This window comes from Dama dama, chromosome 18 (assembly GCF_033118175.1).
Source record: "Dama dama isolate Ldn47 chromosome 18, ASM3311817v1, whole genome shotgun sequence".
NCBI classification, from domain to species: Eukaryota; Metazoa; Chordata; class Mammalia; order Artiodactyla; family Cervidae; genus Dama; species Dama dama.
This window is the reverse complement of record NC_083698.1, coordinates 38,124,573-38,147,853: the sequence shown is the minus strand read 5'-3', so window position 1 is coordinate 38,147,853 and position 23,281 is coordinate 38,124,573. Positions and strand designations below refer to the sequence as shown.

The window sequence follows — 23,281 nt, the reverse complement described above, 5'->3', positions numbered from 1 at the left end:
CAATTCTTTCCTTGGCTAATTCTGTTTTTAATTTTGTGTACCTAAATTTTAGTAACCACATATTAGAGATAACATTGAGAAAACTTCAGGAAAGCTGTCATTTTTCTCATAGGCTTTGTTAACTATCCCTTCACCCCAATATAACAGGACTAGTGATCAAATGGCCTTTCTGGCTTAATTACAAGAGAATACTAGAGTTGGATCGTGTCAGCTTCTGATAGTTGTTTTCTTCCTTTATGTCAGCATCTAGCACTTATTTCTAGGCACCTTTTATATCTTGCTTTTATAGAATATTAAAAATCAGTAATTTAAAAAATTCGTCGCTTATATATTTCAAATCATATAAAATAACTGTGAACAGCCAGTGTCTGAGAAATGCAAAAGTGAGTTAATTACATACTGTAATTTGGAAAGCATGGCTTGTCTTAGAAGTAGTTTTTTCTTGTATGTGTTTCTTCAGTACAACAACACTGCAGATGGAGTTTATAAAGTTTTCAATGGGAAAGATGACATAAGCAAAGTTGGCATAATTGACACATACAAAGGCAAAAAGTAAGTATACAGGCAAAGTAAGTTGTGTGTGTGTGTGTGTGTGTCACTAGGATGCTTTAAGGCAGGCAAGAAACTTATTTATCAACTGGTAAGGCACAGGCACCAATATGTGGAACAGAGTTGCCTGTATCTCAGCCCTTAGAAACTCCTGGTCTACCAGGCATTAACCCTTTAGTTGTGATGACTAAAAGTCACACTGGTACATAGCCGCTGAGTATCAGCCCCACTGGAGGGTTCACCTTTATGAATAGGTCTCTTATACACAGAAATCTAAAGGGGCTGCTTTGATCTGTGTTGCATAACCAGAGTTTTCATGCACACGTCAATTACATAACAGGAAATTAAAAGGAAGAATATCAATATGTCAACTCATCATCCAGGAGCTAGGAAAATATAATGTTGTTTTATTTTTTTTTTTTTACTGAGCATGAAATAAAAATATCGTTCATTCCAGTGACATGACTAAACATGTCTATAAAGATGGAAGCTTAATGAATCCATGCCACAACTTTTATGACTTTCCCCTTCCAAATGTTTTTAAAATAACTCGGTTTTTTTTTAAAAAAAAAAAAGCCTATCAATATAAAAATGGAATTATTATTTCCTGTTCTAAAACTGACATATTGAACTTGAAAATAAAGAGCACATATCCTGTGAAGTAGTAGTAAAATGAGATATGTTCACATAGCCACAATTTCCTACTTTTCTCTAGCTCCCGCCTGCTTATCTGGAGTACATCTAATCTGTCGTATGTCTAAAATAGGAAGAACCCCAATAAATAGCAAGGGAAAAAAGACTTTCCTCCTCAAAGTTAAAATGAGTTTTAGATCAGTGATTTCCTGACAAAGAATAATCAAAATCAAGAGATGAAATATTTGTATTAATTAAGCAAGCACTACCTCACACTGAGTTCCTATATAAAATTTGCATAAAACAGTTAAATAGTTACACATATTCCTTTTTCATCTACAGAGTCAATAGTCACATTTTTTTTTTTACAGGAAAATCTAATGGCGGGAACAAAACACATCTAAATGCTCATTTTATGGGATATCATGGCAGTGTTCATATACTGAGTACAGTGAGCATTTCTTTAATTTCAATATTACAGAGAGGTTTTGAGGAGTTACTGAGTGCTCATAATTGGAATAAGAATTTCACATAAGTTTAAGGTTAAGATAAGGTTAATTTAACTGACCATGGCAAGACTGAGCATGATTGACAGCTTATTCTGTTTCAAAAAGCAGCAACAGCTTGCCTTCACATCTTAGGGTATGATATGTTAGGAGAGTGAAAAACCCATTTTCTATCACAAAAAAGTTTCTGAGACTGCAGAGACACTATCACTACCATTGTTTGTACTGTTTCCAGATATATGTATATCTCATGAAGATACCAGAGTATAAATTAATAAACTTCATTCTACTTTAATGTCAGTTCATGCAAAGTTAAAAGAGGGGAAAAGTATCAACTGATTATCTACATTTCCAGTCACTACTAATCAAACATCTGCTTCTTTGCTCCTCCACACTCCCCTCTTCTCCCTCATACTGAGTTTACATCAGTTACCTACTTAATATTTTCCTCCTATTCAGTTGAACACTCAATATACTATGCAATAATCCACTTCTCTCACTGGAACATAGAAACTTAATCCCAAACAGAGATCTAAATTTCTGATAAATATTTCTCAAAAAATGTTTAAGAACTCGGTCTGTTCCAAGTTGTTCCTAACAACATTTATCAGTTTTTATTTTATAATCTGGCCACTTAATGGTATCAGGCACTTCATTACCTCAGCAAGATGAAAACTTCGAACAAAACATAGACCAAATGATTTAGAATATTTCTTAAATTTAGCATTTGTCACATCTAGTCTAATCAATATTTATTACTTTAGCAGAAGTAAGGCTTTCCTGGTGGCTCAGTCGGTAAAGAATCCACCTGCAATGTAGGAAACTCTCTGCAATGCAGGAGACACAAGTTCAAGCCCTGGGTCAGGAAGATTGCCAGGAGAAGGAAATGGCAACTCACTCCAGTATTCCTGCCTGGAAAATCCCATGGACAAAAGAGCCTGGTGGGCTACAGACTCCTGTAAGAGTCAGACACAACTTAGCAATTAAACCACTACCCCACCACTTGAACCATAAAAGACAAATTAATGTGAGGTGGTTCTCTTGGAATGTGAATGTTAATTTCCTTTCCTTTTTCTTTTTGTCCCTAAGGCGTCTCTCCTATTGGGCAAGTTACTGTGACATGATTAATGGTACAGGTAAGGGTATTTGTTTTGTTATAATACCACAATGAAACCCCCTTTTTTCTCCCACAAATCTATCAGCATACCAACAATGTTCTCAACAGGTATGCTTTCACCTACCTTTGTATCCCTACAACATAATTCAGGTCTCTATTTCTATACAGTCTTAGTAACTACCTAATTTGGTGGAATGTCTCAAGATTAACCACTAAGGATAAACCATTACTGCATTCCTAGGGAAATGTTTGCTTTGTAAAGACTAATTAACTGACTTACTGGTCACAGAAGTAATGAGTTTAGTAGTTACTGTTCACATCTATTGTACATACTGTATAGATAATAATTTAAAACTGAAAGAATTTAACATCAACATAATTATAAAAGGTAAAACATATATCCAAGTGGAGGTTTCAGTATGAAGAAGAATCAGTAACCTTGCAAGGGGAGCCATCTATTTTGAATAAGATGATCATAATTACAGAGAAAAGAACAACAGTAGCAACAAAATCAAGGTTACATATGTGTTAACCAATACATACCTGTACTGGATATTGTTACTAACCATGAAAAAACATGCAAAAACGAACATTCTAAACTAGAGATGGGAACAAAGCATGAAGTTAAAAGTATTTAAGAGAAAAACAGAAGTAAAAATACTAGGAGTAAAGGTATATTGGGCAGACCAAGGATTCTGACGGAATCCCTTTGAGAGAGATTGTTGGTTACACACTAGGAAAAGAGTCTAAAGAAACAGAATAGATTCCAATGTTGTTAGCATGATAGAAGTACTTACCATACCTTCTTCAATAAGCTTAAAGAGGTATAAAATTAAAATACTGATTTGCACTTGAATGTATTTAAAAAAAAGGGTCCTGCAAGTATGCACAATCCTAGGGTTATGACACATGGTAACTGCTGGTATCATTATGACAGAATCTTTGATGATATTTAAAGCATTTCAATGTATTCTTTTCCTTTAATGTTTAAGGTGTTGGGAAGGCAGTTGTAGGCAATGCCCATTCAGAGACCCATCTGGGCACTTCAGCTAATCTTCAATAGCCCATTATCTTAAAGGCAGGATCGAGTTTACTGATTTTCTGTTATAAGTGAAATGTAAGAAGATTCCAAAGTTTGTGTTGTTACTAGAAAAAGAATGTGGTATTCATAATTGAAGGCTAGGTCTTACTGTTTTGAACAAACACATTCAGCAGCAGCTCATTTTGCTGATACTCATTTGTGGAGTAAATGGAGGAAATTATCTAGTTATTTCTTCTTATATTCACTGTGTGCCATGGATAATAATCACTGTAGGGGTTCAATAAGCTCAACAAATGCCTTTTATGTTTTGATGTATACATTTTCAAACTATTTGCATGAAATTCTGCTTAGAGAGAGAACTTCAAAAAATGATTTAAAAAATATTAATCAGCCATAAGGGTAGGTGAATGAATCACAATCAAAAGTAAGAACAACATTTACCAAAAGGACATGTAAAGGAACCTCAACATAAGGGAATTGCCACTCTACTCATAGGGTAGGAAAACACAATCACAGTTTTAACAACAGGTGATTTGGCCATTTTTTAAACAAACTTTCATTTATTTTTAAACAGTGGAAAATTTAATACAAAAGTGAATACCAATGAATGTGTACAGTATACAGACTTGTTGAATAAGACAGCAGCTAGTCACTTGTCAGTATTAAGCACTTGAAAAAGGGTTAGTACAAACCAAAATGTGCCATACGTATTAAGTACACACAGGATCTTGAGATTTTGTTAATTTTACATTGATTATGTGTAAAATGATGTTTTTTGGATATACTGGGTTAAATATAATGGACTTTTATCATTTTAAAATGTGGCTATTGGAGGATTTAAAAATTACATGTATACAAATTTCTGAATCAATTTGCCAGTAAGATGGCAAGGCAGAAGAATGTGAGTTCACCCCTTCTTTCAGAAACACCCAAATCACAACTAACTGCTCAACAACCATCCACAACAACATTAGCAAAATGCTAGAATCATCTAAAAAAATACCCTACATCCAAAGACAAAGAAGAAACCACAACAAGACAGAGGAGGGGCAAAATCACAATCACAATGAAACCAAATTCCATACCTGCCAGGTAGTATAATTATTTTCCCCAAAATGGGAAAACAAACAAACAAACTAGTAGTGGAAGTTCTGGTGAATACCATTTCTTTCCCAAGATCAGGCGCCAGCCAACATCCTGTAGGCGCCAGTGCCGGGACACCTCATGCAAAACAAGCAACAGGCAGGAACACAGCCCCATCCCTCAGCACACAGGCTTTCTGAGTACAGCCCTGCCCTCCAAAAGGACTAGACCCAGCTCTGCCTGCCAGTGGGCAGGAGCAAAATCCTCCACCAGCAAGCCTGTGCAAGCCTCTCAGACTCAGATAGTCTTATCCAAGGGGACAGACAGCAGAAGCAAAAAGAACTACAATCCTGCAGCCTACAGAAAAGAAATCACAACCACAGAAAATTAGACAAAATGAGGTTGCAGAAGAATATGTCCCAGATGAGGGAACAAGATAAAACTTGGTAGAACATCTTAGTGAAATGGAGATAGGCGATCTACCCAAAAAAGAATTCAGAGTAATGAAAGTGAAGATGATACAAGATCTCATAAAAAGATCAAGAAGATGTAAGAAATGTTTAACAAAAGACCTAGAAAAACAAAAGAACAAAAAGAGATGAACAATTCAGTAGCTGAAATGAAAAATCCACTATAAGCAAGCAACAGCAGCGTACCTGAGGCAGAGTGGCTAAGTGAACTAAAAGAATGGTGGAAACCACTGCTGCAGAACAGAATAAAAAAATAATAATAATAAAAAGAAATGAAGACAGTCTAAAAGTCTGGGATAAAGTTAAACACACCAATATTCACATTTATATGAGTTTCAGAAGGAAAAGAGAGAGAAAAATGAATGTAAATAGCTGAAAATTTCCCTAACATGGGAAAGAAAACAGTGAGTGTAGTACAGGAAGTGCAGAGAGTCTCAGGCAAGATAAACCCAAGGAGGAATATGCCAAGACACACAGTAATTAAGTGGACAAATAATTAAGACAAAGAAAAACATTAAAAGCAACTAGGGGAAAACAACAAATAACATATAAGGTAACTCCCATAAGATTATCATCTGATTTCTCAGTAGAAATTCAGCAGGCCAGAAGGGAGTGACATGATATATCCAAGGTGATGAAAGGGAAGGACCTACAACCAAGAATACCCTAAGAAGACTATAGTTCAGATGCAACAGAGAAATCAAAAGCTTTACAGAGAACTCATTACCACCAGACCAGATCTGCAACAAATCCTAGAAAAGAAAAGGTCACTACTAGAGACAAATAAATTAAGAATGGAAAACCTTACCAGTAAAGGCAAAAAAAAGTAAGAAAGGAAATCATCTGCACAAAAAAAGGCAAAACATGATATCAAAACCAGTAACTGTGAGAATAAGGGAGCACAAATGCAGGATATTGGAAATGCACTTGAAATTAAAACATCAGCAACTTAAAACAACCTTATTATATATGGACTGCTATATCAAATCCTCATGGTAATAGCAAACTGAAAATCTACAATAGATACAAACACAAAAAAGAAAAATAAATTCAACACTGAAGCTAGTCATCAAATCACAAGAGAACAGAACAAAAGAGAAAGGGAAGAAAAAAGACCTACAAAAACAAATCCAAAACAATAAAGAATATAGAAGTAGGAACAGACACTGCTAATTAGCTTAAATGTAAATGGTTTAAATGCTCCAACCAAAGACATAGACTAGCTAAATGGATACAAAAGCAAGACTTGTATATATGCTGTCTACAGGAGATCCACTTCATATCTAAGTACACATACACAATGAAATTCAGAGTATGGAAAAAGGTATTCCATGCAAATGGAAGTCAGAAGAAAGCTGGAGTAGCAACATTCATCAGACAAAATAGACTTTAAATAAAGACTTTTACAAGAGACAGAGAAGGACACTAGATAATGATCAAGGGATCAATCCAAGAGGAAGATGTAATAGCTGTAAATGTACATGCACCCAAAATAGGAGGATCCTCATATGTAAGTCAAATACTAAAGCTATAAAAAGACAAATCAACAGTAACACAATAATACTGGGGGACTTTAACATCCCACTTTTATCAATGGACAGATCATCCAGATAGAAGATGAAAGGAAACACAGGCCTTAAAAGACAGACTAGATGGACTTTATAGCGCACTCCATCCAAAAGCAGCAGATATACATTCCTTTCAAGTTCACATGGAACATTCTCCAGGACTGATCACAGGCTGGGCCACAAAGTGAGCCTTGGTAAGTTTAGGAAAACTGAAATCATATCAAGAATCTTTTCTGACCACAACGCTATAAGATTAGAATTCAACTACAAAAAAAAAAAAAACCACTAAAAAACACAAACGGGTTGAGGGTAAACAGCATGTTATTAAGAAACCAATAGATCACTGAATAAATCAAATAATTAAAAAAAAAAAACACCTAGAGACAAATGAAAATAAAAGCATGATGATCCAAAAGCTATGGGAAGAAGCAAAAGCAGTTGTAAGAATGAAGTTTATAGCAATACAATCTTATCTCAGGAAGCGAGAAAATTTTTAAATAAACAACCTAACCTTACATGTAAAGCAATAGAAAAAGAAGAACAAACAACACCCAAAGTTAGTAGAAGAAAACAAATCATAAAAATCAGAGCAGAATCAAAATGAAAAAAAAAAATAGAAAAGATCAATAAAACTAAAAGCTTGTTCTTTAAAAAGAATCAAATGGATAAACCTGTAGCCAAACTCATCAAGGGGAAAAAAGGGAGAGAGTTCAAATCAATAAAATTAGGAATGAAAAAGAACAGAAGTTACAACAAACACCACAGAAATACAAAGGATCATAAGAGACAACTACAAGCAACTGTATGTCAATGAAATGGAAAACCTGGAAGAAATGTACAAATTCTTAGAAAGGTATACTCTCCCATGAATGAACTAAGAAGAAATAGAAAATATGAACATACCAATCACAAGTAATGAAATTGAAACTGTGCTTTAAAAACTTCTAACAAAAAAAATCCAGGACTAGATGGCTTCACAGGTGAATTCTATTGAAAACTTACAGAAGGGTTAAACCTATCCTTCTGAGACTATTGAAAAATCTGCAGAAGAAGGAATATTCTCAAACTCATTCTATGAGTATACCATCACCCTGATACCAAAACCAGACAAAAAAGGAAACCATGGGTCAATATCACTGATGAATGCAGATGTGAAAAATTTCAACAAACTACTAGCAAACCAAATCAAACAATACATTAAAGGATCACACAACATGATAAAGTTGGATTTATACCATGGATACAAGGATTTTGCAATATCTGGACATGAATCTGTGTGATATATGACATCAAAGAATATTAAAGAATAAAATTATATGACCATCTCAATAGATGGTAGAAAAAGCTTTTGACAGAATTCAACATCCATTAAGATTAAAAAAAGAAAAACTCTAGAAAGTGGGTACATAGGAGGCCTATCTGAACATAATAAAGGCCATATATGATAAAAAATATAGTTAACATCATATTCAACAGTTAAAAGATAAAAGCATTTCCTCTAAGACCAGGAACAAGAAAGGATGTTGACTCTCACCACTATTATTCAACATAGTTTTGGAAGTACTAGTCATGGCAATCATAGAAGAAAAAGAAATAAAAGAAATCTACTTTGGAAAAGAAATAAAACTGTCATTGCTTGCAAATGACACAATACTATACATAAAGAATCCTAAAGATGCTATCAGAAAACCACTGAATTCATTGAAGAGCTCTAATATAGTTGCTGGAGGAGGAAATGGCAACCCACTCCACTATTCTTGCCAGGAGAATCCCATGGACAGAGGCGTCTGGTAGTCTACAGTCCATGGGATCACAAAGGGTCAGACACAATTGAGCATCTGAGCACAGTAAAGTTGCTGGATAACTAATATGTAATTATTATTATTACAAAATTATTACACAGAAATCTATTCCATTTCTGTACACTAACAATGAAGATCAGAAAGACAAATTAAAGAAACAATCCCATTTGCCACTGTGTCATAAAGAATAAAACACCTGGAAATAAACTTGCCTAAGGAAACAAAAGACCTATACTCTGAAACTATATGATGAAGAAAGAAATCAAAGATGACACAAACAGATGGAAAGATACATCACATTATTGTATTCAAAGATGAACACTATTAAAATGACTATATTATCCAACACAATCTAAAGACTCAATGAAATCCCTGCATTTTTCATAGAACTAGAACAAAAAATTTTAAATGTGTATGGAGACATGAAAGACCTTGACTAGCCAAAGCAATCTTGAGAAAGAAAACAAATTTGGAGAAATCACGGCTCCCTGACTTCAGACTGTACTACAAAGTTACAGTCAGCAAAACAGTATGGTAGTGTCACCAAAACAGAAATGCAGATCATGGAGCAGGGAAGGAAGCCCAGAAACAGCCCACACACATATGGCCAATTCATGTACAACAAGGTGGATAAGAGTGTACAACTGAGAAAAGACAGTCTCCTCAATAAATGGTGCTGAGAAAATGAGACAAGTACATGTGAAAAAATGAAATTGAACACTCTTTGACACCATACACAAACTCAAAATGGATTAAATAGCTAAATTAAATAACTAAAGACTAAATACTATAAAACTCTTAGAGGAACACATAGGTGGAATGCATAAGCAGACCACTCTCTGACATAAATCACTGCAGTCTCTCTTCTGAGCCACCTCTTAGAGAAATAGAAATAAGAAGAAATATAAACAAATAGGACATAATTGAACTCAAAACCTTTAGCACAGCAAAGTAAACCATAAACAAAATTAAAAGATAACTCACAACGGGAGAAAATACTTTCAAACAATGCAACCAATGAGGGATTAATTTCCAAAGTTTTCAACAGCTCATGCTCTCTCTATATTAAAAAGATAAAAAAATAGGCAAAAGACCTAAGTTGACATTTCTCCAAAGAAAACATACAGATGGCCAAGAAGTACATAAAAATGTGCTCAAAATCACTATTTACTAGAGAAATGCAAATCAAAACTACAATGAGATATTACTTAACAATGGTCAGATTCCATCACCCCAAAATCCACTAACAATAAATGCTGGACAGGATGTGCAGAAAAGGAAATCTTCCTATACTGTAGGTAGGAATTTAAATTGGTAACAGTCACAATGGAGAACAGTATAGAGGTTTCTTAAGAAACTAAAAATAGAGCTACCATACGATCTAGCAATCCCACTCCTGGGCATGTATCTGGATAAAAATGTACTTCAAAAGGTTATATACACCCCAGGATTCACTGCAGTGCTGCTTACCATAGCCAAGACATGGAAGCAACCTAAATGTCCATCAACAGATGAACAGATAAAGAAAATGTGGTACATATATGAAACAGAATATTACACAGCTATTAAAAAGGATGAAATAATGCCATTTGCAGCCATATGAATGGACCTGGAGATAATCATACTAAGTGAAGTAAATCAGACAGAGAAATACATGGATCATGTGATACTGCTTTTATGCAGAATCTTAAAAAAGTGATACAAATGAACTTACTAAACAGACTCACAGACTGACAATGAACTACAGTGACTGAGGGAAAAGTTGGAGGGGGAGATAGATTTGGAATTTGTATATACACTATTAATGTTTAAAACAGATAACCCACAAGGACTTACTGTATAGCACAAAGAACGCTACTCAATATTCTTTTCTAACCTAGATGGGAAAAGAAATTGAAAAAGAACAGATACATGTGTATGTATGACTGAATCATTTTGCTCTACTCCTGAAACTAACAAAACATGGTTAATCAACTGATCCAACATAAAATTTAATAAAAGAGAAAGAGAAAAATAAATTTCTGTTTAAAAAATTACATGTACAACTGCTACAGTTCATATTATATTTCTATCATGCATGTTGAAATCAAGATTTCTTGATTTAAGACACAAACTGCATCTAATCCCTTGCCACTGGCTCAACTTTTAAACAGATGCAGCTTTATTTCCACCTTTTATTGAGAAGACCCGGGTATTACAATTCTTCTCCTCGGACATTTGCAGGTAAGACAAAGACATTGATGTATTTCTCTAAGTCAGAATTATTTCCCCAAGTGACAAAAGATAAATCAAGAAGACCACACTCAGTATATTAGAAAAAATAAAATAAATTTAAGGAAATGTTTTGATGTATTAAGAATAAATACTATATAGAATGCATAATGTTTATTACATTTCTGAAAACTGAAAGATGTAGAAGGATACTCTGCACAATGCAAATCATTTTCTTCTTTGCCATTTCCAAGCAAGAGCCATTTGTTCCTCTCTTTCACTGAAGTAGTAGTATGCTTAGTAACAGTCAAGAAAGACATGTCCAATCTTTCTTAAAATGTCTAAAATGATGATATTCCAGAAACAGATCTATGTTAATGTGCTCTGCTGACACTGCAGCACCCATTCAAGTTGGCAGGGCGCAGTAGCTATCAGACAAGCATCAACACCCACACTGGGCACTGGATACGCTTGAATCCTTTCGTGTCTAAATTCTGTGTGGTGTGAGAAAGCTTTGAAGATCTCTGAAACTTTTCTTATCTGTAAAACTGAAGAGAGCAGAATTTCTTCAAATAAGAAGAAATCAAAAAAAAGTAAGTATATAGTGGGTTCCAGTACATTGCTGAGGTTATGGTGGATAGCTGTAAATGATGGGCGTGTAGAAGGCACGTATTAAACACCAGCATGCACACACTCAAGCAGAATTTCTCTCCATGATTAAGTTTTAGAGGGTTGAAAATTTATTTTTACCTCACCTAAACTGGGCACAAATTAAGGATTTGAGAGAGGCATCGATAATTAATCCACAGAAGAAAGGAACTATGAGAAATGTCTGTGGTCAGTCGCTCAGTCATGCCCAACTCTTTGTGACTCTGGACTGCAGCTCTGCAGCCCGCCAGGCTCCTCTATCAGGGCAATTCTCCAGGCAACAAAACTAGAATGGTTGCCATTCCCATCTCAGGGGATAAATACTCTACTGCAGTTCACAAACAGAAATTAATCTCAGAAGCTTTTGAAAACAAAGGTAAGAATATACAAGTATTGAGTTCTCGTATACATTAAATTCTCTCAAGATTTTTTTTCCCTAAGAATTAAGCAGGAATTCTAACAAGATTACATAATTTTCCTAAGTTAAAGCAATAACATAAATTTAAAATAGGAGAAAATGGATCTCCAGAACGAAGTTCAGTTTCCCAGAATGAAGCTCTTTCGTATCTGTGTTCAGGTCTATCTATGCTGTGTTCACAGCTGAAATGAATCTGAAAGGAATCCCTGTGTATAGATTTACTCTTCCATCCTTGGCTTTTGCATCTCCACTTCAAAATCCAGACAACCACTGTTTCTGCACGGAAAAAATTATCTCAAAAGATTGTACCTTATATGGTGTGCTAGACATTAGCAAATGCAAAGAAGGTGAGTTCAAGTTCTCAGTGTCACAATCCATGGCATAATTTGCATTATTCTTTAAAATGTAAACTTCACCCAGGATCCCTTTCTGCAAGAAATTTAAAGTAAGAAAGCAACAATGGCAGAAGGTGGTAAGCTGTTTTTGTTCCGATTTTCACTGTTGCAAAAGTTAGTTGTTATTAGATAAAACCACCCTGATATTTTCCTGTGCTACTTTGGAAAATAAATCTTAAGGTCCTTTGCTCATTTTTTAACTGATTATTTTTTTTGAGTTATGTGAATTCCTTGTATATTTTGGATGTTACTTACTTATGGGATACAAGTTCTGAAAATATTTTTTCCCATCACATAGGTAAGCCTTTTTATTTTTGATGGTGCCCTCTGCTATGCAGAATCTCTGTGCTCATTTTAGATTTAGGATAATATTAAAATAGTTACCAAAATACATTAGACATCCCAACTTATCTAACATTTTTCTAACTTTTCTACCCTAGAAAATGGTAAATAAAAATAAGTGTATTTCAGGGAGTCTCCAAAACAAGAAATGACTCAAAATTTGCAATTTATCATATTTTGCTCACCTATTTCATATTGGAGTAGGTGTGAAGAAAGAAAGAAGAATCTCTTTAAAGAATTATCAGTCCATAGACACATTACTACCTGAAACATGAAGGCATATAGTTGTAACTTTGTGTTCAGCAGCTAAGCTGTGCTGTTGTTGTGTAGTTGCTAAGTCATATCTGACTTTTTTCGACCTCATGGATTGTAGCCTGCCAGACTCCTCTTTTCATGGAATTTCCCAGTCAAGAAAATGTACTGGGTTGCCATTTCCTCCTCCAGGGGATCTTCCTGCTCCAGAGATCAAACCTGCATCTCCTGTACTGGCAGGTGGATTCTTTACCACTGAGCTACCAGGGAAGGCCAGCTAAACCTTACTTATAGGAAATAAACACATAAGGGATGACTGGTTACATTTCTTTTTGTTATTGTTCAAAAGTGATTAGATGGTGTAATCGTCTCTAACCCTCACCATCCAATTAGTATTCAAAGGAAACTCTGCATTTCATTTTTTACTTAAAAAGCTTTATCTTCAATGAAATCTTTTCTGAGAGGGATATATAATAAGAAAAAGTATTTATCCCATATGTCTTTTAAAACTTGCTTTCAGGAAAACCTGTGTACATTTCACTTCCTCATTTTCTACATGCAAGCCCAGAAATTGCAGAACCTATTGAAGGCTTAAGTCCAAATGAAGAAGAACATAGCACGTACTTAGATGTTGAACCTGTAAGCAACTGCATTATTGACCTATTTGGTTAACCATTATTTTTTTAATGAAAGAAAAATTAAATTCTCTCCATTTTCTCAATCACATTTATTGGTTATATTTATTGCATCATTTTTTGCACATTTATTGCATGTTTATTTATTGCATATATTTATCTTGATAAATTTTATATCAATGAAAATTTATCTTTTTCCTATTGTTGCTTATGAGATGAAGTAATTCTGTTTTAGTTTTTAGCATGTGGAATTTTATAGACCTTTTTAATTGTTCATAGGTCAGGGAAAGCAATGATAGAAATGATTCTACTTAAAACAATTTGGTATAAAATACGATTTTATGCTCATTTTATAACTTAACTGCAAGCACTGCTCACATGAAGGGACATTGATTACAAGCAATTAAAAGATTTTACAGGTATATATGCATTTGAGGTAAGATTCATTATACTCAGTGTAGGGAAAAATCTATTAAATTTTCGATAGAGTAACAGTTTTCAACTTTTCATTTAATATTCTCCTTTTCAAAGTTTAAATGATATGCCAGAATTTTAGGAGTCACATTTCAGTTTAAGGAATAATAAGTAGTATTATAATTATAAGGATGATATATGGGTTCTGACTGATATATACTTAATCACGCAAAGTTCAGGATTTATAGACAGTATATGAGTTCTGGGTTTCAGTACTGTTGTGGATACCTCAAAACCAGTTCAAATAAATATTATAAATTTAAATAAAGCCTAGGCATTAGTATGGGCAAAGGAATTTTGTGTGCATGTAAATGCATGGGCATATACATCTGTATACAGCCATTAATGTACACACAAAATTTAATTATGGAGAATTACGTGTGCACTATGCAATATGTCCAATTAGTTATTTAATAAATTTCAAGTAGTAGAGTTTCACCTTAGGTTCTATGTAACAGTAAAAATAAATTTTGGATTTATACTTTTTTTTTTAAGGAAATTGATAATTAATTTAGTTTGTTCTGTATTTAGATAACTGGATTCACTTTACAGTTTGCAAGACGGCTGCAGATCAATATACTGGTTAAACCAGCAAAAAAAATTGAGTGAGTCTCTTGAACAAGTTTCATTATGATTTTTAGTATTTTCTTGTAAGAATAAGAGTATATCTATGAAAAGAAGGGGGAAGAATATAAAATTCAACTTCTCTAAGTCAGAAGAATATCATATATTAACACATACATATGCAATCTAGAAAAGGGACACTGAGGAACCTATTTGCAGGGCTGGGATAGGGATGAGGATGTAAGACGGACGTGTGTACACAGCAAGGGAAGGAGAGGGTAGAATGAACTCAGAGAGCAGCGCTGACATGGATACAGGACCGTGTGTAAAGCAGGTGGGGGGGGGGGCCGCTGTATCACACGAGGAGCTCAGCTCAGCGCTCTGTGATGACGGAGATGGGGGCAGGGGGCTGCAGATGGAGGGGATTTATGTATACTTACAACTGATGCATGCTGTCGTACAAACTAACACAACATTGGAAAGCAATTATACTCCAATGTAAAAAAAAAAAAAAAATCTGTGTTTCAAACTAATGTAGATGATCAGAGTTATTTAGCCCAAGGCACTGATAATAATAGGAGTCATGAAAGTAAAAATCTACCTGTACCTCTATAAAACAAAATGTTGGTAAATAGAAATAAAAGAACGTCTACTGAAATTTAGGTAGCTGGACTAGGAAGACAGGAAATGAATGGACTGCATAAACAAATCTGTATAAGGAAAATATATATGCACAGAAAAAAAACGTAAAAGGAGATATGAAAAATTGTATAAGCATGGTTATATCTTTCGATGTTGGCACTGTAAGAGGTTTGCAGCTCAACTCTTGCTACCAGCTTTATTACTGCTACTCTTAAAAGATTTAGAGATAAGAATTTTTTCTAATTTCTACATAAATTTAGAATATCCGCCCCTTTAGGAATGCCAAAACAGGCTACTAAAGAAAAGTATGACCATCAAATAATTTGAGGACCTATCTCCAAGAATTTCTGACTGAAGAAACTGTAAGCTGTGGATTAATATATTCTTTGTCACCATCAGTTCAGTTCAGTTCAGTCCCTCAGTCATGTCCAACTCTTTGAAAGCCCATGAACTGCAGCATGCCAGGCCTCCCTGTCCATCACCAACTCCCAGAGTTTACTCAAACCCATGTCCATTGAGTTGGTGATGCCATCCAACCATCTCATCCTCTGTCTTCCCTTTCTCCAACCACCTTCAATCTTCCTCAGGATCAGGGTCTTTTCGAGAGTCAGTTCTTTGCATCAGGCGGCCAAAGTATTGGAGTTTCAGCTTTAGCATCAATCCTTCCAATGAATATTCAGGACTGATTTCCTTTAAGATTCACTGGTTGGATCTCCTTGCAGTCCAAGGGTCTCTCAAGAGTCTTCTCCAACACCACAGTCCAAAAGCATCAATTCTTCGGTGCTCAGCTTTCTTTATAGTCCTACTCTCACATCCATACATGACCACTGGAAAGACCATAGCTTTGATTAGATGGACCTTTGTTGGCAAAGTAATGTCTCTGCTTTTTAATATGCTGTATAGGTTGGTTATAACTTTTCTTCCAAGCAGCAAGTGTCTTTTAATTACATGGTTGCAATAACGATCTGCAGTTATTCTGGAGTCTAAAAAAATAAAGTGTCACTATTTCCACAATTCCCCCATATATTTGCCATGAAGTGATGGGACCAGATGCCATGATCTTAGTTTTCTGAATGCTGAGTTTTAAGCCAACTTTTTCACTGTCCTCTTTCACTTTCATCAAGAGGCTCTTTAGTTCTTTGTTTTCTGCCATAAGGGTGTTACCTGCATATCTGAGGTTATTGATATTTCTCCTGGCACTCTTCATTCCAGCTTGTGCTTCATCCAGCCCAGTGTCTCATGATGTATTCTGCATATAAGTTAAATAAGCAGGGTGACAATATACAGCCTTGATGTACTCCTTTTCCTATTTGGAACCAGTCTGTTTTATGTCCAGTTCTAACTGTTGCTTCCTGACCTGCAAACAGATTTCTCAGGAGGCAGGTCAGGTGGTCTGGTATTCCCATTTCTTAAAATTTTCCACAATTTGTCATGATCCACAGAGTCAAAGGCTTTGGCATAGTCAATAAAGCAGAAATGTTTTTCTGTAACTCTCTTGCTTTTTCGATGATCCAACGGATGTTGGCATTTTGATCTCTGGTTCCTCTGCCTTTTCTAAATCCAGCTTGAACATCTGGAAGTTCATGGTTCACATACTGTTGAAGCCCGGCTTGGAGAATTTTGAGCATTACTTTGCTAGCATGTGAGATGAGTGCAACTGTTCGGTAGCTTGAGCATTCTTTGGCATTGTCTTTCTTTGGGATTGGAATGAAAACAGACCTTTTCCAGTCCTGTGGCCACTGCTGAGTTTTCCAAATTTGTGGGCATATTGAGTGCAGCATTTTAACAGCATCATCTTTTAGGATTTAGCTCAACTGGAATTCCATCACCTCTACTAGCTTTGTTCATAGTGCCCACTTGACTTCACATTCCAGGATGCCTGGCTCTAGGTGAGTGATCACACCATCGTGATTATCTTGGTCGTGAAGATCTTTTTTGTATAGTTCTTCTGTATATTCTTGCCACTTCTTCTTAGTTTTCTCAAATAAACTCATGCAGCAATAATCCAATATGATGAAAAAACATATATAAAATAAAATTTCAACTTGTCTTAATTCATTAAATCGTTAAATGCTTTTAACTTTCATTTGCAATTTAGAATTATATCTAGTTTGTATTGAAATGGCATTTACATACATTTTGGAATGAGTGTATGGTGGTATTGCTCATTCCACTAGCTATCCAAATATTTCTACGACAGTAGTTTCCAGAATTCAAAGTTTAGTTTTGAAAAGTTGTTGCCGAACCACAAAAGATGCCAGGATTCTTGGCCTCTGGAGGAGAAGAATTCAATCCAGGGTCAGAGACAAGGCTTGATCGCTCAGAGCTTTTGTGTAATACGGTTTTATTAAAGTATAAAAGAGGTAGAGAAAGCTTCTGACAGACATCAGATGGGGGCAGAAGGAGTGCCCCCTCACTAGTGCTAGCAATGGAGTTATATGCCTTTAATTAGTTATTACAGTGAATCAAAAGAATGTCTGGAGGTTGCAAAGACCTTACTAGACCAACTCCCATAATTTACATTTTAAGGTAACAGGATTAGCCAGAAGCTTTTTTTCCAGAAACTGTCCTCATGCAGGATACATTATTGTTATATAATCCTAAGGAATGTAGAGGAAAAAAGTTTGTCCTTTCCTCCTCCTTGAGAATTCCAGACCCCTCTCTCCCTGGGGACCTCCGGACTTATCAACCTGCCTAGGAATTGACTCTCTGTTTCCTGAGCATCACTTGTTGAAAGGGAAAATAAATGATTAGAAAAAGTGAATCTAATTAGAAATATATATTAGAAAGTTTCCTAAGAGTGATTATAAATCTCAGAAACAGACATTAAAATTTAAATGATTCATCACATGGAACAAAAATCAAGGAATTTAACCAAGACACAACAGCAATTAGTTTCTGAACATTAATTTATACAGATAATTAAAACATTTGTTATGCATATATAATACATAATTATTTCCATAATTATTTAATATTTTATAATTATTTTCAATGTATATTACAGAGCATTAAAGAATCTGGAGCACAACTATTTGGTGCCTATTCTTTGGCTTAATGAGGTTAGTACTTTTATCTATTAGTCACTAAAAATAGCAAACATCTTTGTATATAGAAAAAACCTTGGATGATTGAAAACTGAATAAGTGTTCATAGTATTTGAAGTTGTGTGAGTTTCCATTACTCATGTGGGCAAGTTTATACATTATTAATTATATAATCAATTACTGTGAGAGAACTAAGCCATGCAGAAATAGCAGGATTACGTTAGATTTCAGTGTTTTTATTTTAGAAAGACAAAGTACTTCCTCTCTTTTAATATTATTTCCATAATGCATCTATTAAACACCATCTCTTGCCACAGTGCTTGTCATGGGGAAGAGTCATGCAAACATGAAATTCCAAATAACTCAGTGTGAATACTGTAGTGTTAATAAAAGCCAAACAAGTTTATAAAGGTGACATTATAGTAAATGTAGGCAGTTTATCTCCTGACAAGATATTTTTAGTGTAAAAATCATGGAATGGATTAGCCACAGAATTAGGAAATGCATTGTATAAGCCTTTAGAGGAAGGAAACTGCTGACCATTGATATTTCCCTCTGTCACTAAGATTCTTTGGGAAACCGGAAAATATTTCTGTAAGACCACTGTATTGAACAAAGAAGTCAGTGTATTGAAGAATGCTATATAATATGTTTAAAGGGAAATGATTATATTTCTCTAAATATTCCACCTTGGCATTTATTACCTTCTTTGACATGCAAAGAGACTTCCATTAGCTTGTTTTATAGAAAAAAATAACTAAAACTTATACAGTGGTTTGAAAAAAAAACTGAAACATAAATTGAGGGTTTTGAGTATTTTGCTTCACTAAACTACCCCCAAAACACTATTAACTTTATTACAGACTGCCACCATTGGTGATGAGAAGGCAGCAATGTTCATAGATCAAGTCACTGGAAAAATAAACCTGTTTCGCCTGGTACAAATCATTTTACGGAGTATTGGTACAGTGATGTTTCTTGCTTTTATGATTTCATACTGTGTATGCCAAGTGAAGTGTTAAATAAGTAAGTATATAATAAAAATTACATACAGCTTCTATAACATTAGTTTATATATTACTTGTTTTCATTTTATCAAAAAGAGGTTATAAATTAGGCTACAAATATTTCTGGATCTGTCTAGTCAACAATTGTTTTTAATATATCTTTGAAGTTTTGAGATGTTTAATGTAAATTAAAACATAAATGAAGGCTGAATGAATAATAAGCCCTAGTAATACCAAGCAGATCACTACATTACATCTTTCTTCTGAGAGGAATGGGCTAAAATATGAAATCATCACTTTTGAAAAGTTGAAATGTTGCACAAAAGCTAAATGTGTTCCAACTTTTCATTTCTTGGTTATTTCTAGCTAATTATTTTAAAATCACAAATAATTAATATAATCACAGACTAGGAAAGTTTATATATAAATGAAAATGATACATATTTGGGGAGACTGAAATTTACAAGAGAAAAGAAAATAGAAAAAATTGTTAAATAAGCTAGGAATTAAGGAGAAATAGAAACTCAATAAATGATAGTAAGAAAATAGGATAAATATGCTATTTTAAGATCAAGATAGCATATTAATATAAAAGACTGTAGCATAAAAATATGCTATAATCATAGTACAAAATCACAATGTGTACCCTACATGTTTAATGTTGAAGCCTTGATGAATTATTACAGTTCATTAACTAAAATTGAATACAATAGTATAAAAAATAGAAGAAAAACAAGCCAATACAGTAAAACCAAATTACTCAGAGTTTACAGGAAAAATCAGGTGAATGCGGACAGTAGGAGTTGAAGCAAAACTGAAGAGGTGGCTCAGACGTCTGTGTTTCAGTTGTTAGCGCCTATGCCCCCTTGTAAATAGAGGAGCATCTGACTCAGTCTTCCCTAAATGGACACCTTTAATAATCATATGTGGCATTGGTATGGCCTGGTAGGGTGTGGGGAGGATTTTCCACTTACCCATAGGGTTCCCTCCACCCTTCTTCCCAGGAAAACCAAAAAATACATACAATCAAAATAAAAGCAATATACTTGCTATGAAAAATTACAACTTCAAAACAAGTCCTTTCACCCTATTTTCAATCAGATTGACTGTGTGCTGTCTTATACAGAAATTCTGGAGCTGCCACTGATAATGACTGACCTTCTATTAAGCACCAAAATATGATAACCATTTTACATGACTTATCACAACTAATCTCTAAAAAAATTGTATATTTCCAGTAGCCAGGGATTCACCAGCATCCACTCTATCAATCTTTTTGAGACATTACAGACAATTTTAAAAGTGCAAATCCGTTCATTTTCTAAATGTGACATCAGTCAAATTGAATTATTAAAAAAAAGTAAAACAGGACAGGGAACAGTATTTTCTGTATGTAAGAATGAGAACTTGGGCCTAGGAAGACCACTCAGTCTTTTGTTCTGATGCTTTCTGCCTATATTTATTCACTAAAAAGACTGAATACCTCTGCCTACAATCCATCTGAACAGAATATTCAAAACGCTAATCTAATATATTCACATTGTAATGAAGGAAATATTGCATCACCTTAAAGACCTGTCATTAGTCAAGGAACAAACAGCTTATGATTAAACAAAGTAAGGCACATGACCTTTACATAATAGACAGAAAGATTATCTACTTAACAGCCATATTACAACAAAAACTTGTTCTAGTGGGAAAATATGCTTTTCAAAATGAAGCGTAATAGCTGTAAATTTCTCTGTACTCTTCCCTGTACCTGTTACATGATATATCTCACCAATGCTTAATGGACCCTGAATGCCCTGGGTAAATCAAGGTGGAAGATGGAGAACTCCGCACGTGCCACTGTGGGCGAGCACGCCGACTGCTCTTGGGCATCTGACTGTTGCAGCGAAAGCTACTGCTCTTCACACAGCAACGTCTTCTTTTAATATAAATCTATTTGTTTTAATTGGGGTCTAATAACTTTACAGTATTTAGTGGTTTTGCCATTCTTTACCAAGAGAGAACACTGTTCTCTACAGGTTACTTGATTTACTTGATTTAGAAGAATCACAGATATAGATTTCCTTAAACAGGCCTCATGTTGAATATTGTAATAATTATCCCTGTGGGCAGATTTATAAACAATTAAAAAATAAGAAGATGGATGTACAGGAGGGAATAAAGCAAAGATGGTAGAGCTACGGTGTGGTTTTAGTCACAGAAAGGATAAACCAAGTCTTTTTGAAAGTAGCAGTACATACACCACTAAATGGAGGATGGTCTGAAAGGACAGAAAAGAGTGGGAATGCCCATGCAGAGCAGATTGAATGGGTGACCGTCCTTATCTGACTGCGTGCAGCTCTTTAGAGCTGGGAAGGAGCCTTCCATGTTCCCTGGAATGGGAAAATATCTGTCTTATCCATGAAGTGCATCAGAGAATTTTTCTCTCCAGCTTGAGAAGCTGGGCTAATTACTAGAAAATGTGACATCTTCAATATAAAGAATGTCAGAATTACCTATTTTTTCACAACTTTCTGATAAATACTAAGTACTTACCTTTCTTCTTTCCAGGGAGCAAATGAGTCTTCACATTCATGCATCGGCTACGTCAGGATCATTCTTAATACTGACCTACAAAATGAAGATTTGATATGCTTTATATTTGCAAGCACACCTTATCTTATAGTTGAAGAACTAGTGCCATTTTTTGTTTTTGTTTTGCACTGAGCATAAGCACATTTCTGAAGGATTACTAAGATGCCATTCACACTTTGAACAAAAATAGGTACCTTTTAAAAGTCAACATATACACACAATTCACTTAAGTTTCTACAGACTTCACTTACTCATGATACAATCATTTTTATTTGGTACTGATTTACTAATTGTTCCCCTGGTGTACATATGGCAGGGGAGTGGACAACCTAAACAAATCCTGGATCGTGAACACTTGTCTTCCTCAGAGAGGAAATATTATTACCCTTATCAGTGTCCCTGCAGCAACACAGACCCCAAGACTGTTGGTACATTGCATTTCATGAGGATCAACTATTTTGAAAGGCATTTAAGAATGATAACCAAGTGCTTGGCCTCTGAACCATTTATTATACATTACCTCAGTTTCTTTCTTTATGGAATTATTTGTTATCATGCTCTCTTTAACAATATATGTTTATATTTTTGTCAATGATAATGTAAGTGGACATGTAAAAGGACTTTGTCATTTTCCATGATCATCAGCTCTTCTGGAAAACTGAGTACATTTTGATCTTTTCACTCAGCTGCACACAACTTATGCTTGGCAATTTCAGAATGCTGTGCTAGGAATTCTCTGGTGGTCCAGTGGTTAAGAATCTACCAGCCAATGCAGGGGACCCAGGTTTGAACTCTGGCCCAGGAAGATCCCACATACAGCAAGACAGCGAAACCCAAGTGCTACAATCACTGACACCCATGCACCTAAAGACCATGCTCTGCGGCAAGAGAAGCCACAAGGAGAAGCCCACGTAACACAACAAGGAGCCCCTGCTCACCACTACTAGAGAGAGCCTGCACACAGCAATGAAGACCCAACACAGCCAAAAAACAAAGAAATAAAAATAAAAAGAATTCTGTGTTAGTGTTAAGGATGTAAATGAAAATAAAAAGCATTGTGTGAAACGGTACAAGGAGTAGAATGTGCGTTAATAGTTACTTGTTGTAATATTTCTGGCTTTCACAGTCACTGCAGAAAGACTGGTTTCATTCATTAAAAGATGTCCATTCTTATACCTGTGCTTTTTCTAGTTCCTGTTGTATCGCAAAACATTTAGTCTTATGTTCTGTCTGAAGTCGTCTATTTGAATTTTTATTTCTTTATGCATCTGTATTTTTTTTCTGAAACATTTT

The 23,281-nt window shown here is 34.9% G+C and overlaps 1 protein-coding gene across 1 annotated transcript in view; it reads left to right on the top strand.

Annotated features, from left to right (window-relative positions):
- The window catches only part of LOC133072791 (platelet glycoprotein 4-like), a 42,973-nt gene extending 19,925 nt beyond the window's left edge, over window positions 1–23,048 (top strand). The window contains exons 5-13 of the mRNA XM_061166334.1: window positions 461–552; window positions 2,778–2,824; window positions 10,924–10,993; window positions 12,207–12,394; window positions 13,557–13,675; window positions 14,677–14,750; window positions 18,359–18,413; window positions 19,262–19,424; window positions 21,965–23,048. Coding sequence (XP_061022317.1) covers window positions 461–552; window positions 2,778–2,824; window positions 10,924–10,993; window positions 12,207–12,394; window positions 13,557–13,675; window positions 14,677–14,750; window positions 18,359–18,413; window positions 19,262–19,420 — 804 coding nt within the window. The 3' untranslated portion in view covers window positions 19,421–19,424; window positions 21,965–23,048. The remainder of the gene's footprint in view (window positions 1–460; window positions 553–2,777; window positions 2,825–10,923; window positions 10,994–12,206; window positions 12,395–13,556; window positions 13,676–14,676; window positions 14,751–18,358; window positions 18,414–19,261; window positions 19,425–21,964) is intronic.
- Window positions 23,049–23,281: the final 233 nt, after the last annotated feature.